The sequence below is a fragment of the Wolffia australiana genome, chromosome 2 (assembly GCF_029677425.1).
Source record: "Wolffia australiana isolate 7733 chromosome 2, ASM2967742v1".
Classification (NCBI taxonomy): Eukaryota; Viridiplantae; Streptophyta; class Magnoliopsida; order Alismatales; family Araceae; genus Wolffia; species Wolffia australiana.
The window spans coordinates 11,933,011-11,946,105 of record NC_135836.1 but is presented as its reverse complement, the minus strand read 5'-3'; the positions used below and the strand labels follow the sequence as shown (position 1 = coordinate 11,946,105).

At 41.2% G+C, this 13,095-nt stretch overlaps 2 protein-coding genes across 8 annotated transcripts; one reads left to right on the top strand and one right to left on the bottom strand.

Moving 5' to 3' along the window:
* The first annotated feature begins 5,963 nt into the window (after nt 1-5,963).
* UBC23 (ubiquitin-conjugating enzyme 23) lies at nt 5,964-10,690 on the top strand. 2 transcript variants are annotated; one of them, XM_078592130.1, is made up of 9 exons: nt 5,964-6,166; nt 6,890-8,644; nt 8,748-8,885; nt 8,988-9,068; nt 9,147-9,434; nt 9,516-9,585; nt 9,655-9,794; nt 9,887-10,198; nt 10,290-10,690. In XM_078592130.1, the coding sequence occupies exons 2-9, from the start codon at nt 6,890-6,892 to the stop codon at nt 10,539-10,541; spliced, it is 3,036 nt and encodes a 1,011-aa protein (XP_078448256.1). In that variant the 5' UTR covers nt 5,964-6,166; the 3' UTR covers nt 10,542-10,690. The 2 variants fall into 2 exon arrangements, with proteins under 2 accessions (XP_078448256.1, XP_078448254.1); XM_078592128.1 differs by having other exon boundaries at nt 8,988-9,434.
* Nucleotides 10,691-10,709: 19 nt separating this feature from the next.
* Nucleotides 10,710-12,737, bottom strand: LOC144716873 (Putative methyltransferase family protein). Of its 6 annotated transcripts, none has more exons than XM_078592133.1 (7): nt 12,420-12,647; nt 11,990-12,093; nt 11,544-11,643; nt 11,417-11,467; nt 11,257-11,350; nt 11,084-11,168; nt 10,710-11,007 (listed from the first exon to the last, which is right to left on the bottom strand). In XM_078592133.1, exons 1-7 carry the CDS (start codon nt 12,591-12,593, stop codon nt 10,854-10,856), a joined length of 762 nt encoding a protein of 253 aa, XP_078448259.1. In that variant the 5' UTR covers nt 12,594-12,647; the 3' UTR covers nt 10,710-10,853. The 6 variants fall into 6 exon arrangements, with proteins under 6 accessions (XP_078448259.1, XP_078448260.1, XP_078448261.1 ...); XM_078592134.1 differs by having other exon boundaries at nt 11,544-11,630; nt 11,989-12,093; nt 12,420-12,643; XM_078592135.1 differs by lacking the exon at nt 11,417-11,467 and having other exon boundaries at nt 11,257-11,353; nt 12,420-12,737.
* Nucleotides 12,738-13,095: the final 358 nt, after the last annotated feature.

Here is a 13,095-nt window from a genome sequence, read left to right as displayed (position 1 = left end):
AAAACCCTCAGAATTCACGAAAAAGCGCACCGCACGCAGCGGTGCGTAGGCGTATTAGAAGGGCCGCCAGCACCTTCAGTGCGCGACACGGACGCACACAATCTCGTACGTGTCGCACACAAAAGGGAGACACGCGAAGGCTCAAAAAGCCAATCTCGTCGCATTGTACGTCCAGCATACAATGCGAAGAAGATTATAGTTCTAACGGAATCGGAAGAACTCGTTCTTCCAATTCCGCGACGATAAAAGGGAGAAATTGAAAAATTACCAGGGGGTTCTTGATTTTTAAGCTCTAGGAAGGATCGCCTACCTTCCTAGAAGACTCAAGACCTTTCCTGGAGCAATTTGGAGCTCAATTTGAAGACGAAATCGACGATCCGGCCGCCGTTCTTCCGCGACTCCACCTGCAAATTTTGCGGAAATTCGGTGTTGGTTGTTGCGCGGATTCGCCTCAAACGAAATCCTAATCTCCTCCTCGTAATCCTAGGCACACTTTAGTCATTTTACAGTGTTTTGATGTTCACATTTATTCCAAATTCACAGTATCGTTCACGTTCGCCGTAGTTTTTTTCTTCTTGAATTTTCAACTTCAAAACGTTTTAATTCTGAATTCTACCGTCAATGCAAATCAAGCTACATTTCTTAAGTATAGATTAACCATTTCGAATCATAGCTGATACTTGAATCACTCAACTTCAAGCTCGAATTTCTCAATTTAGCAAATCGGTAGTCCGATTCACGATTTTCTTTTTTAGGATACATCTACAATTTCGAATTAATTGGGACAAAATAAAAATACAATAAATAATTGATCGAAAAATCCCATAAAAATTAGTTTCTTTTATTCTTAAAAAATAGTAAGATGTTTTCTGATAAAAATAGTGAAACAAATTAAAGCAATATACCAAAATTAGAGTTAAATCTAATTGGGAATCAATTTCAAATTCATTAAAAAGAACAAAAAAAAATTATATAATTCAAAACAATTTAAGATCTTAAATCAAATGCAAAGATAAACTTAAGTGATTTTATATCTCTGTTATTTACTAACAGAGGATCATTAAAATCATTTAAGTTCAAAAGGATGGAATGTTAGTAAAAATTTACGAGTATTAACTTTTAAATAGGAAATTAAAACATCATTTCATTTAGGTTTCAAATTCAAAACCCTAATTAGAAAGAAAATTGAATATTTCCTATCACCTCCCTAGGGTTTGACCCCTTACTCAAGCATTAAGGGAAAAACAAATTTTAGTGATTAAGTTCAAAAAACCCCTAAATAACAACATATAAACGTGTATTTTTTAGCTTACCAACCTCTTGGCCTGACCCAGTATAGAACTAAAAGAAACACTCAAAACTAATCCCATATCGAAAAAATTATAATATGAAACATTATGAAAATCTCAACTGATATTATAGATTGCAATAATTAAGACTTCCCTATCATTCACCTACATGAGCCTTTGTGTGGGCCTTATATGGGGCCCCAATGTGGGCCTCCAAAGGCTGCTTAGGCTCAGTGGCTTTCAATGGCTGGAGGGGGGCTTGAGTGCCTCTACACTGGCCTGCAAGTGGCTGGCTTGAGTGTTGTTGTTGACTTCTTGTGACTGGTTGCACTCACTTGCTCTACTCATAAGCCATTTTTTTTATTTTTTGATCTCTTTCCCCGAAAAAATTTAAGCTAACACACTAAAGGGAGGAGGATAAAAACCATTAAATATTTTAAGCATATTTTCAATATGAATTAGTAGGTTGGTAAATTATGCTACATATTATATTAAAAAGTGTTATCTCTACCAATTTCTTCATCCAATGCATGAGATTGAATTTTATATAAAGATGAGGATAATATGGGTAAAATGATCTCAAACTGGCATTAGAAGATATGATTTTATGAAGCATTTAGAGTTTATCAGAGAGGTCATCTTTATGAGGACATGTACTCAGGGATAGGTATAATTCATGGTTTAAAAATAGGGAAAGTAACATGATAATATGGATAGTTAGAGGTGCTACTAAATAAGCAAGATAGTGATAATGAATGGGATATTGTTATGAGATTATTTTTTAAAAAATTAATTATTCAAGGTGGGGATTAAGAGGATAAAGTGATAAATATGAGCAATATGGAAGTGTACTTAGTTGAGTAAAGAAAGAAGAATAGTGGTAAGAATAATATTTTTGAGAGGGGAAATATAGTTTTATAATTATTTTTAAGATAGATGTAAACGATACGTGTTGAGAATAGTGGAAAGATATCTAGATAGATATTATATTATTTTCATTTTTTAATCAGATGGAAGAGAAATGAAATAAAGAGGAAGAGGTTTGATAATAAGAGGAAGAATAAGAAGGGATCAAAGCATAATAATGTGTAATAGTGGAAGATGAACGGGGTTTATTCAATTACGGTATAGTGGATGCAGATGTATTTATATAGACTTAATTGGTTGTTTCTGGTATTAATTTTATATAATCAGTCAGAAAATAAGATTAAAATATCAAAATTTCATATTAATGCACGCTCTTCAATGAAATGTCACAAAGAGGACACCTTCATAAATTCGAATAAAAAAAATTATTCAGGATGACTAGATGTGTTATAACAAAGTTTAAACTACATATTTCATAAAAAGGAATTTTATGAAGAGACCAGTATGACATGATTCTGATGACCAAAAGCAGGGGCATTAATCACCAGTTCTGTGCTAGTACAATCTCAGCCTTCTTGGAGCTTTCCTAGAGTCACTATGAGCTCTTCAATCTATCTTGAAGCAGTAACAGCTCCTGATCAGCCATCCCAAATGCAGGGTGGGTCTCATGCCAAGCTTGGGGGTTCCCAATTAGAAGAAGAATAAAATGATGTTGAAAATTAACTTTTTATCGTTACAGGTATATCTCCATGCACATCCAGTTTTAGTGGGTCGGATTAAACTCTCCCTTGTCAGGAACCATCATTTTCCAGAATGAACGCTAACTGGGGCTGAAGATTGACTATGCTATCCCTAGCAGTCCAGTTTCACAAAGGAGTGATTGAAAGTTAGTGATTAAATTGCATCAGTGGACACCTTTTAAGTCTAGCGGAACCATATGGGCATGTGTGCATCACAAGGAAATCATCTTTGCCTCTTGTGTGGGCGTTGGTGTCCTTGCCGCTCGTCTATACCCAACCTCATTCTGAAATACGAAGATAATATGAGTATAATACTAGTTATCTTGATCCCACCATTAGATCTTCTTTAAGAAGATCATATGATCAAGATTCTATCATTCTACTTAAAGAACGGATCATCATGATGTGGGATTTGAGACAGGTCGGCTTAAAGCCTGGTCATTTTTAATATCTAATTTCGTTCAGATCATAGCCGGTTGGTTCACAACATGCTTTTTCGTCTTCTTCAGCCCAACCTGCATGAAATTTAAAAAGAATAGCATGTTAATCCAATATTAGAAAGTATATAATTCAGAATGCCTATATAAATTTCAAACCAGATATATTTTAAGAAAAAGAAAACATGTCCTCCACATGAGGGTCTCCATTCTACTAGGGCTCTCTAAGGTGAGGCCCATTGGGCCTAGTGGGCTGGTAGGGAAGGTCCGTTCATGCGACCGAACGGACAAATGTGTGATTGTGCGGTGCGGTGCAAAATTTTCACTCCGCACACAGGTCTGTGCGGTGTGATTTTGTGCGAATATGCAAAAATTTTGGACCCCACCCCCGCCTACACCCACCTGTGCCCCCCACCCCGCTATCTCTGGCTCTCCGCCGCCCCCGCGAGGCCCACCAGTCCTGTGAACACACCATCGAAGGCGCATGCCACATCTGAGCACTCCCCTGCGGACCACGCCGCGAGTACGAATGCTCGGAGCCCCCCTCCCTCGTGCCTGCTCGTGCCCCGCCCCCGGCCCTCCCTTGGTCTCGCTGTCTTCATCGCCCCCGCAAGCCTTGCCACTTCCGCAAACCCACCGTGGGAGGTGTAGGCCACGTCTGAGCATCCCCCCACAAACTGCGTTGCAGGTAAGAATGCTCAGGGCCCGCCCCCCTCCCACACGAACTGCGCTGTGGGTAACCTGTGCAAGCCCTTTTTCAGCCCTATTCCTATGATTGAATCTCCCTTAAAACACACAGTTCTGAAAAAAATGTGAATGCTTTCTCTCGGACAGTGAATCCCTCCGCATTTGTTAATCGCTCGGAGCGCATAGCGATAGCCTCCTCTTATTTTGATCGCTCGGTGGTTGATGTGATCCATGTCCGAGCACCCCACCTATTGGGCGCACACACTCGTGAAAGCGTACTTGGATATGAACAACACCAGAAGATGTCGAGGATGATCCCAAGCCGATACGAGGAGAAACACCGAGGTGTAGTCGTTAGCCTCATCACGTCCCCGCATTGTTACCGTCAAGAGAGCAGCAACTCCAGGGGTGAGAGAGCGGGAAGGAGTAAGAGATTTCTAGTTCAAAATAACTTTCAAGAAACTCTACTCAACTCAAAGGGAGAAAAGAGAATATATCGAGGGTTGTTTTAGGGGTGACGAAAACAAGGAGATGGGGACCTTTTATAGGCACAAACCAAGGCCTAAATCCCCCCTAAAAACTAGGCACGGTCCTAGAAAGTAGGCACAATCCTATTTTCAAGGATGTGCTAGGTCATCCTACTTTCTAGGATGTACCAAGTCAATCCCCGCAATCCTGAAACTTAGGGCTGGGGGGTTTGACATTTTCAACACCACCACAAACCACGCCGAGTACGAATGCTCAAAGTCCGCTGTCGAAGGCCCCCCCTCTCCGGTCTCGTTGTCTCCGTTGCCCCCACGAGCTCGTCGTCAGAGGCGCAGGCCACGTTCGAGCACTCCCCCCAACACCCCTCCCCACCCACCCCACCCACCCACACCCCGAGTTGTGCGAATTTGTGCGATGTGCGGTACGGATTTCCACACAAATCCACACCGCACATCGCATGGAGCTTCTTGTGCTGTAAAAAATTTGCACAGTCGGTTTGAATTTTCCCAATTGGCTGGGTTGCATGTGCTTAGATTGACAATCTATGTTGTGCCTGCTTCAGTGTGGGCGCTTGTTTGTCGTGATTGACAAAGTGTACTTGAGTGCATGCTTGAGCACTTGACAGCAAGCTGCGGATGTGGGCGCCATTGCTACCTGCTAGCTATGGATAATCTGCCTCGTCTCATTTCCCTTTATTTTTCTCTCTTTTTTTTCTCACATTCAACCCTTGAAACATGATTAACTCTGGATAATATTAGTCAAAAATTTATTCCACTTGTTAAAACCATAATGACAAAATAAATATGGCATTGTGACATTATCTCTCTCATATATTTAGTATGTAAATAATGTAACATTGATAGTGGAAAATTGTCAAAATAATATAATAAGACAATCAACGGATTAGAAATAATTTTGCACCAAGGTGAAGAATATATAAAACACAATATGAAATATAATGGTTATAACTATTCAATCTCTTTAACTATTAGAATATGTTTCTAATCCATTAGTCCAAACATTATATTTATGTTGATAATGGCATAGATATAAAGTTGAACCTAAAAATTATGGAATATAATTCTTCAATTTTATCAATGTAAAAGATGAATATAAACATTTTAAGTTCCTAAAAACTTAAACCTATGGCCCCATCATCCGTCCAGGAGAAATTTTTCCCCGTGGTAATTTCATCTCAAACCACTGTCCCCTAGGGCAACTAGATGATGCACCCCATATATTTCATTCATCCTACCAGACTAGACAGGACCAAATAAGGAAACTTTGGATGTGCCAATTGAACCCAGGGATAATTTGGATGTTCCAAAGGAATTAAAATACACTTGCAAAAGAGATACCAGTCAACAGGGGTGTCATTATAATTAACGGAAGATTGAGTCCTATTTCAGAATATAAACAATAAGGAGGAAGTATAATAATAAAAAATCGGTGCAGTCGCTTCCTTGGCTCGCCGATGCGGCCTTTCTCGCTGCCCACCGCCTCCAGCTCGCAGGCCACACGCTCCCCTTCTGGGTGTTCGATGAAAATGGTCGACACCCTTTTTTCCCTGTTTGGGGAAATGTAATTGGCCAATCGTCGATTCGATTAGGGCTTCTTCTTGTTCGGCGATTCGATTTCGTACTAGATCTCCGATTCCCTGGTGGGTCTTTTTCTTCGTCTTTGAGATGTTGCTATTGTTCCTGGGCTCCTTTTAGATGGTCTTACCAGGGCTTCCAACTGAGTATTTTCCCATTTTTTCTGTTTTTCTGCTTGGGAATCCAGAATATGAGATGCGATGGATTTTCGATTGGTGCGATTGTGTGATTTTTTCTGTTTTTCTTCGGGTAACATAGAGTTTTCGTCTTCTTTGTTCAATATGGAAGAGTTCTTTTTTGTTGCTGGTCTCTGAAATTCGTGTTTAGTTTCGATTAGACTTGAATCAGCTTCTGTTATGATAATTTTGGATATCCCTTCTGGCTGCTTGGAAATTACTAGCTGGGAAGAATAGCTTGCCTTGTTTTATATTTTTTTCCACATTAGAATCTGCTTGCAGTTGAGCCGTTGTATTTTTGTTCAGTTGGTCGTTCGCTGTTTTCCGCTTCATCAGGTACGAGTAAGGCGGAGCTCATATACCCCCTTGGTTCGAGGGCCTGGCTCTGATGTTTTATTTTATCTTTATACAAATGATCCTTTTGCAAACATCAATGCTTGGAAACTACATGTTTGTCGTGGGATTATATACTTGCAAACTACATTTCATTACAAGAGGGTTGTCATTCGATCCTGTTATGATTCCTAGGAAATTACAAAATATCTTTACTAGCTTTTCTTCAATAATTTTAGCGAAAAATCCGTTTTCCTCATAAAATCTTCTCATTTGCAGATGGAAAACGATAAAGTTCAGGGAGTTATGGCCATTTCGAAGGAAGACACCGAAAAAGACAATGCAGTTAAACAACAAGTATCACCATCGAGTCCCATCAAACAGGTTTACATCTACAGACAAGACATTGTCAAGAGCAACAAATCTGAAGACTTGCTCGGGGTTGTATTAGAAGTCTCTGGCGATTCCGACTCGGACGGGGACGTCTCAGACTCCAGCGACGTCGAGAATGATGAACAAAAATCAACCAATGACACAGAGCATAAAAGTGTTGCTGATAGCAAAGATGCAGGCATCACGATTGAATCACAGGGGGAAGTTGAAGTGAGAGTTATGTGGATTAATGGATCAGAGACTACCGAAAATCATGGTGATATTGCTGTTGTGGATAGGGAACTCTTGCATGGGGACATAGTCGCATCCATCTCTGATCCAACAGGGCAGCTCGGTCTAGTCCTCGACGTCCACATGTCCGTTGATCTTCTATCTTCCAACGGAGAAACGACGAGGGACGTGCCGTCTAAGGAGCTAAAACGCATCCGTGACTTCACCGCAGGTGACTACGTAATCCATGGGGCTTGGCTTGGCAGAGTTGATGATGTTCTGGACAATGTTACTGTTCAGTTAGATGATGGGTCCATCTGCAAAGTCATGAAGGCGGATCCACTGAGACTGAAGCCTGTGTCTCAAAGCATTGCAGCGGATTCCGGGTTTCCCTATTACCCTGGGCAGCGTGTGAGAGCAGTTTCATCTTACGTGTTGAAAAATTCAAGGTGGCTATCTGGCTCATGGAAATCCAGCCATGTCGAAGGAACAGTGACAAATGTCCAGGCTGCTTCTGTTTTTGTATACTGGATGGCATCAGCCACGACAGGAACAGGTGATAGTTCTGCGGCAATCCCCTCAGAGGAGCAGAATCCCAAGAATCTTACTTTGCTGTCTTGCTATGTCCACTCCAATTGGCAACTTGGTGACTGGTGCATGTTTCCGGTATCGCAAGTTTCATTAAACAGAGGAGAACCCTGTGCTGAAACTTCTGATATGAAATACTCTGATGATTTGAGTTCGCTTGATACAACTCTTCCTTCTGAAGAGAAAGACGAATCTTCCGGGCCTTCGTCTCATACAGCATCAACGAAGGAACACGCCCGTGAAGCTGCAGTATCTCGAAAGAAACTAAGGAAGATCATCTATAGGAAAGACAAAAAACAGCATAGACGAGAAGAGTCATTCCAGAAGGCTTACTTTGTTGCTTGTACCCGGACAAAAGTTGATGTAATTTGGCAAGACGGGACCAAAGAGTTTAGTGTCAAGGCTAAGTCTTTGATCCCTATACAAAGCCCGGGAGATCATGAATTTTTTCCTGAACAGTACGTGGCAGAGCAGGTGACCAGCGAAGGTGATGATCCTTATCAAGTGAAACGCATAGGGGTTATCAGGACTATTAATGCAAAAGAAAGAACTGCGTGTGTGAGGTGGCTCAAGCCTGTCTCGAGGCCGGAAGACATGCTTGAATTTGATAACGAAGAAGTGGTTAGCGTGTATGAACTTGTGGAGCATCCAGATTATGATTACTGCTACGGAGATCTTGTTGTTCGTCTTACACCCCCGGCAGCCAATATTGATTACCATTCTGACGAGGCAAACGCAGTTGAATCTGATTCAGACTTCTCGAGTTTATCATGGGTTGGGCATGTGACTGGCCTGCATGATGGAAGCATTGAAGTCTCGTGGGCTGACGGGATGGTCTCTTCGGTATGTGAATGTCCACAAACCAATTTTCTTGCAGGATTAGTTTCTGACATTTAAAAGAAATAGCGAAAGCCAAATTAAGTAATGATTTACATTTTTTCCTCAGGTGGGGCCCCAGGCAATTTATGTGGTCGGTAGAGAAGATGGTGAATCATTCAATGGGGGAAGTGAAGTGAGTGATGATGGGGGCAGCTGGGAGACAATAGAAGAAAATGATATGGCTGCCCTTGATGCTGCTAGTGAGGTGGTTCATTATATTAAATGATGCTTATCTTCCGATAAACATATGTTTTTCTTCTCATGTTCTCTCATGATCTTATTACAATTTCTTGTAATGCTTGAGCAGGAAATTGTTGATCAGCCATCCAATGAGAATAGTGTGGATGAGGAAAGCCGTTCAATCATTCCCAAGGACCAAACCGATGCTGTACGGAACGAATCCTCGTCTGTTTTTCACGCCACGCTCGGCGTTTTTACCAGAATATTCACAGATTTCTTCCAACAGGGGAGGAAAGAAGAGAAAACCTCACCCTCAGATGAGGATGCCGTGATGAATACTGAGTCTCATGTTACTAGTCATGGATCTCCGACCACGAAAGATAGTGCATGCAGCATAGCTGATGGGGGGGGCTTATCTTTGGAAACTGGGCAAAGTTTAGATACTGATGATTATTATGATGCACATGAGGAAAAGGATGTCGAGAGCAGTTGTCACCAATCTTCATGCGGATTTAAACATTTTGATTTAGCAAAAGAACCCCTAGACCACCATTTCTTGGATGGAACCGACCAGGTATTAGTTAGTTGGGGAATATCCAGACCTCTTAATTTGTTGAATTTATTGTTTTATTAATATTTCATGTATGGATTGCAGTCGGTTTGTGGGAGGAAGTGGACTAAGAACGTTCAGAAGGAATGGAGCATCCTCGACAAGAATCTCCCTGGTACAAAGAAAGCTGCAATTTCTTGCTTACCTACCAAAGCTGTAAAATTAAAGTGAATTCTCATTGCAGACGCGATTTTTGTGAGGGTTTTTGAGGATCGGATGGATCTCCTCAGAGCAGTTATAATTGGCGCCTGCGGAACACCATACCAGGATGGTCTTTTCTTCTTCGACTTCTTCCTTCCACCTGAGTACCCTCAAGTCCCACCCGTAAACCCTGAGCCCAAAACCCTCAACCATTAAGACCATCAAATAAATCAAGTATTTTCTCTTATGTGTTTTCTTTCTTCTGAATTTTCCAGTCAGCTTACTATCACTCAGGAGGCCTACGTATAAACCCTAATCTCTACGAGGAGGGGAAGGTCTGCCTCAGCCTGCTGAACACATGGACGGGCAAGGGGAACGAAGTGTGGGACCCAAATTCTTCCAGTATCCTTCAGGTCTTGGTGTCCATTCAGGGGCTGGTGCTCAATTCTCGGCCCTACTTCAATGAAGCTGGTTACGAGAAGCAGGTCGGCACGGCCGAAGGCGAGAAGAACGCCTACCCCTACAACGAGAACACCTACCTGCTCAACCTCAGATCCATGCTCTATCTTCTTCGGAGACCCCCAATGGTACTTAACACTAACCCACATGAAAATTATGGAAAATATTTACAACAACGTAAAAATTCATAAAATTATCGGAATTTCAATTATGTTGCAGCATTTTGAGGATTTTGTCAAGGATCATTTCCGGAGCCGGGGGAAGTACATTCTAAAGGCCTGTGATGCGTACATGAAGGGATGTCCGGTTGGGTCGTTGACTAAGGATGGTTGTATGAGCAGTAAGAGTGGGGATGAGCAGTCCTCGGTGGGGTTTAAGTTGATGCTGGCCAAGATCATGCCCAAGCTGTTTGCGGCCCTTAAGGATGTTGGAGCAGACTGTGGGGAGTTTGAGCATCTCTGCGGTTCTTAGTTGGTGGATTTGCTCTTTTTATCTATCCCCCCAGGCACTATACTCAATACCCCCAGGCCCATCTGTCTCCATTTTTGTGATATCGATGGCCGTCAAGCCCCCAGCTAATCAACTGTATTTTTTTTTCATAAGGTCATTATTCAACTTTCTATTCTGCATCCCACAGGATAAATGGAGAAAAATCTTGACATAATACGATATGATATGATATGAAATTTTATGTCTAATGATGATTGATAATACATACAATGATGATACTGTTGCTGACGATGATGATGTAGTCATGATCATAACACAGGCCCTTGGATGGGATTAGGTGATATGGTCATTGAGCACGATCTCGGCCAGCTGAATACTCCCATGGAGATTTGAGGCCTTTGTTGGAGGGACAGTGGAAAAGGCATCTAGAAGTCTTGTGCACTTGCAACCCCATTTCGACATCAAGTACTCAATGAGATGATGGCCACTAAGCAATCCAACGGCATATGTTAAAGTTAAGTCATCAATCAAATAGCGAAACCTTCTGGTATAAAAACACTAACCTCCGGGCGTGATAAGCGGTGATGAAGACGCATCCGGGGCAGTTCTTCATCAAAAACGTCGCCGTGGCAAAGAGATCATCAAAGTCTTCCTTGGTAAATAGTTTGTTTGGAGTTATAATTTGAGGTATAAAGAACTATTAAATTTTCAAAGAAAGATTAATTCTTTTCTTTACCAGAGTTGTCATAAAGAACATCGGCCCCAAGCAGAAAGTCAGGACTCAGGCTAAACAACGGAGGGTCCCATTCTCCCCAGGTGAGCCCCAAAACCTGCTGAAGTGATCAAGTAAGAAGGTGCAGAAACAAATACTCATTTTTCGATCTTGATATCATTACCCTGCAACGGAGTCCGTTGATGTGACATGTTTTTCTCATGTTCTCCAGAACCTTGAGAAAAATATGCTTGATTAATCAGAATTAACAGTATATAAATAGGATAATATGCTTGATTATTTGGTGGTACCTCTGGGTTCTTAGAGTCGTCGGTCAGAGTGACGTTTGCTCCTACTTTGGCAGCTACAAGGCCGGGCAGGGAAGTTCCTGCCCCAAGCTGGTCCACTCCCCGAAGATCATCAACAATCACAGGGTCAGATTTCTATGTATTTATATATATTCCACAAGAAGCAAATGATAATCAAGAAATGGTTAAACACAGTAGAAAAAAATCGGCTTGGGTCGCTGTTAATCTGCGGGAATAAAAAATTGGTTTCCGATGAGTTCTTGATGTTAGTCTCTGTTTTTAATGTTCACAGATTGCTGATTGTAGGTGTTCTACGAACGCGAAATAAAAATGTACAAAAAAGTTTGATGATTTTTTCACAGCGATCATGACTCAATCACAATTAAGTTTGAGATTTCGTGGCGTCCAGCTTGTTATCCATCAGTTTAAAATTCAACAATCCAAGTACCTCAACGACGGATTTGCTCGAGAAACGGGATCTCTGCTGCCACACGTACTCGGCAAGAGCAATGGCGCAAGGCCAAACAAACATCCCATACTCCTCTTGAATATTCTGCAACGTCAAAGGAAGGTTTCGTCAGAAAACACAAATCTGGGAGTCTATCAGACTTTGAAATTGAATCACGAAAGAAGGGATGTTAATCAATGAAAAAAACACTTTCGTGAAGTGTTGATTAATAAAATCATTACTCCTGAAAGCAAAGCTCCCGCAAAACTCTTTAATCCTCTTCCGCGATTCCAGTTTCAACACTATCTATTCGAAAAAAGTGTGTGAAGAAGGTACAGCAAGAGATGAACACTTGCAGTTTCCGAAAAATTCAAGAATCGGGTTCATTCGTCGGGCTCACAGTCGAAGGCAAAGTCGCAATTAGAGCAAACCTCGATGATATCAACGGAGAAACCGTCTCCGGATGAGCGATCGTTGTCATTAGTGAAGTAATGGCGAGAAATTCTGGTCATCGTCTCGTCCGAGACTGCAGACGTGGCGGAGCCAGCAATGGTAGATGAAGCTATGCGCGAGGAATCGTACTGGTCTCCTTCGCCGTTCGCCATTGATATTATCTAATCAGAATCCACGCGAGAAGGAAAGTTAGAGAAAACTGTCATTTTATTTACATTCTGAGAAGAGATGAACTCTCAAGAGCATCAATTTTCTGTAATTTTCACTCGTAGCCTAAGTTCCAGAATATTTAACATGAACGTATAAGAGAAATTGTTTGACTTGCAATCGTTGATTTGGTCCATTTTCTCATTTTTCATGCATTAATCTAGTGGTCGTTCATTCTATTGAAAGATAATTGAATGGAATGGAATGGAAATGAGATACAAAGTTATTCTGGAATTTCTTTTAGTTTTTACCATTTGTCTAGATTTTTAGGAATTTTCCAGAATTTTCAATACATGGTTTGAGATAACCTAGATTTATGTTACATGATTTTGAAGCTGGCTGACCGTTATATGTCAAGTCATCCGACAATGTCAACAACATGAAAAATCTATACCATCCACTTCTGAGTAGACACCACTTTTTTATTTAATAAATGTATGAATGTCT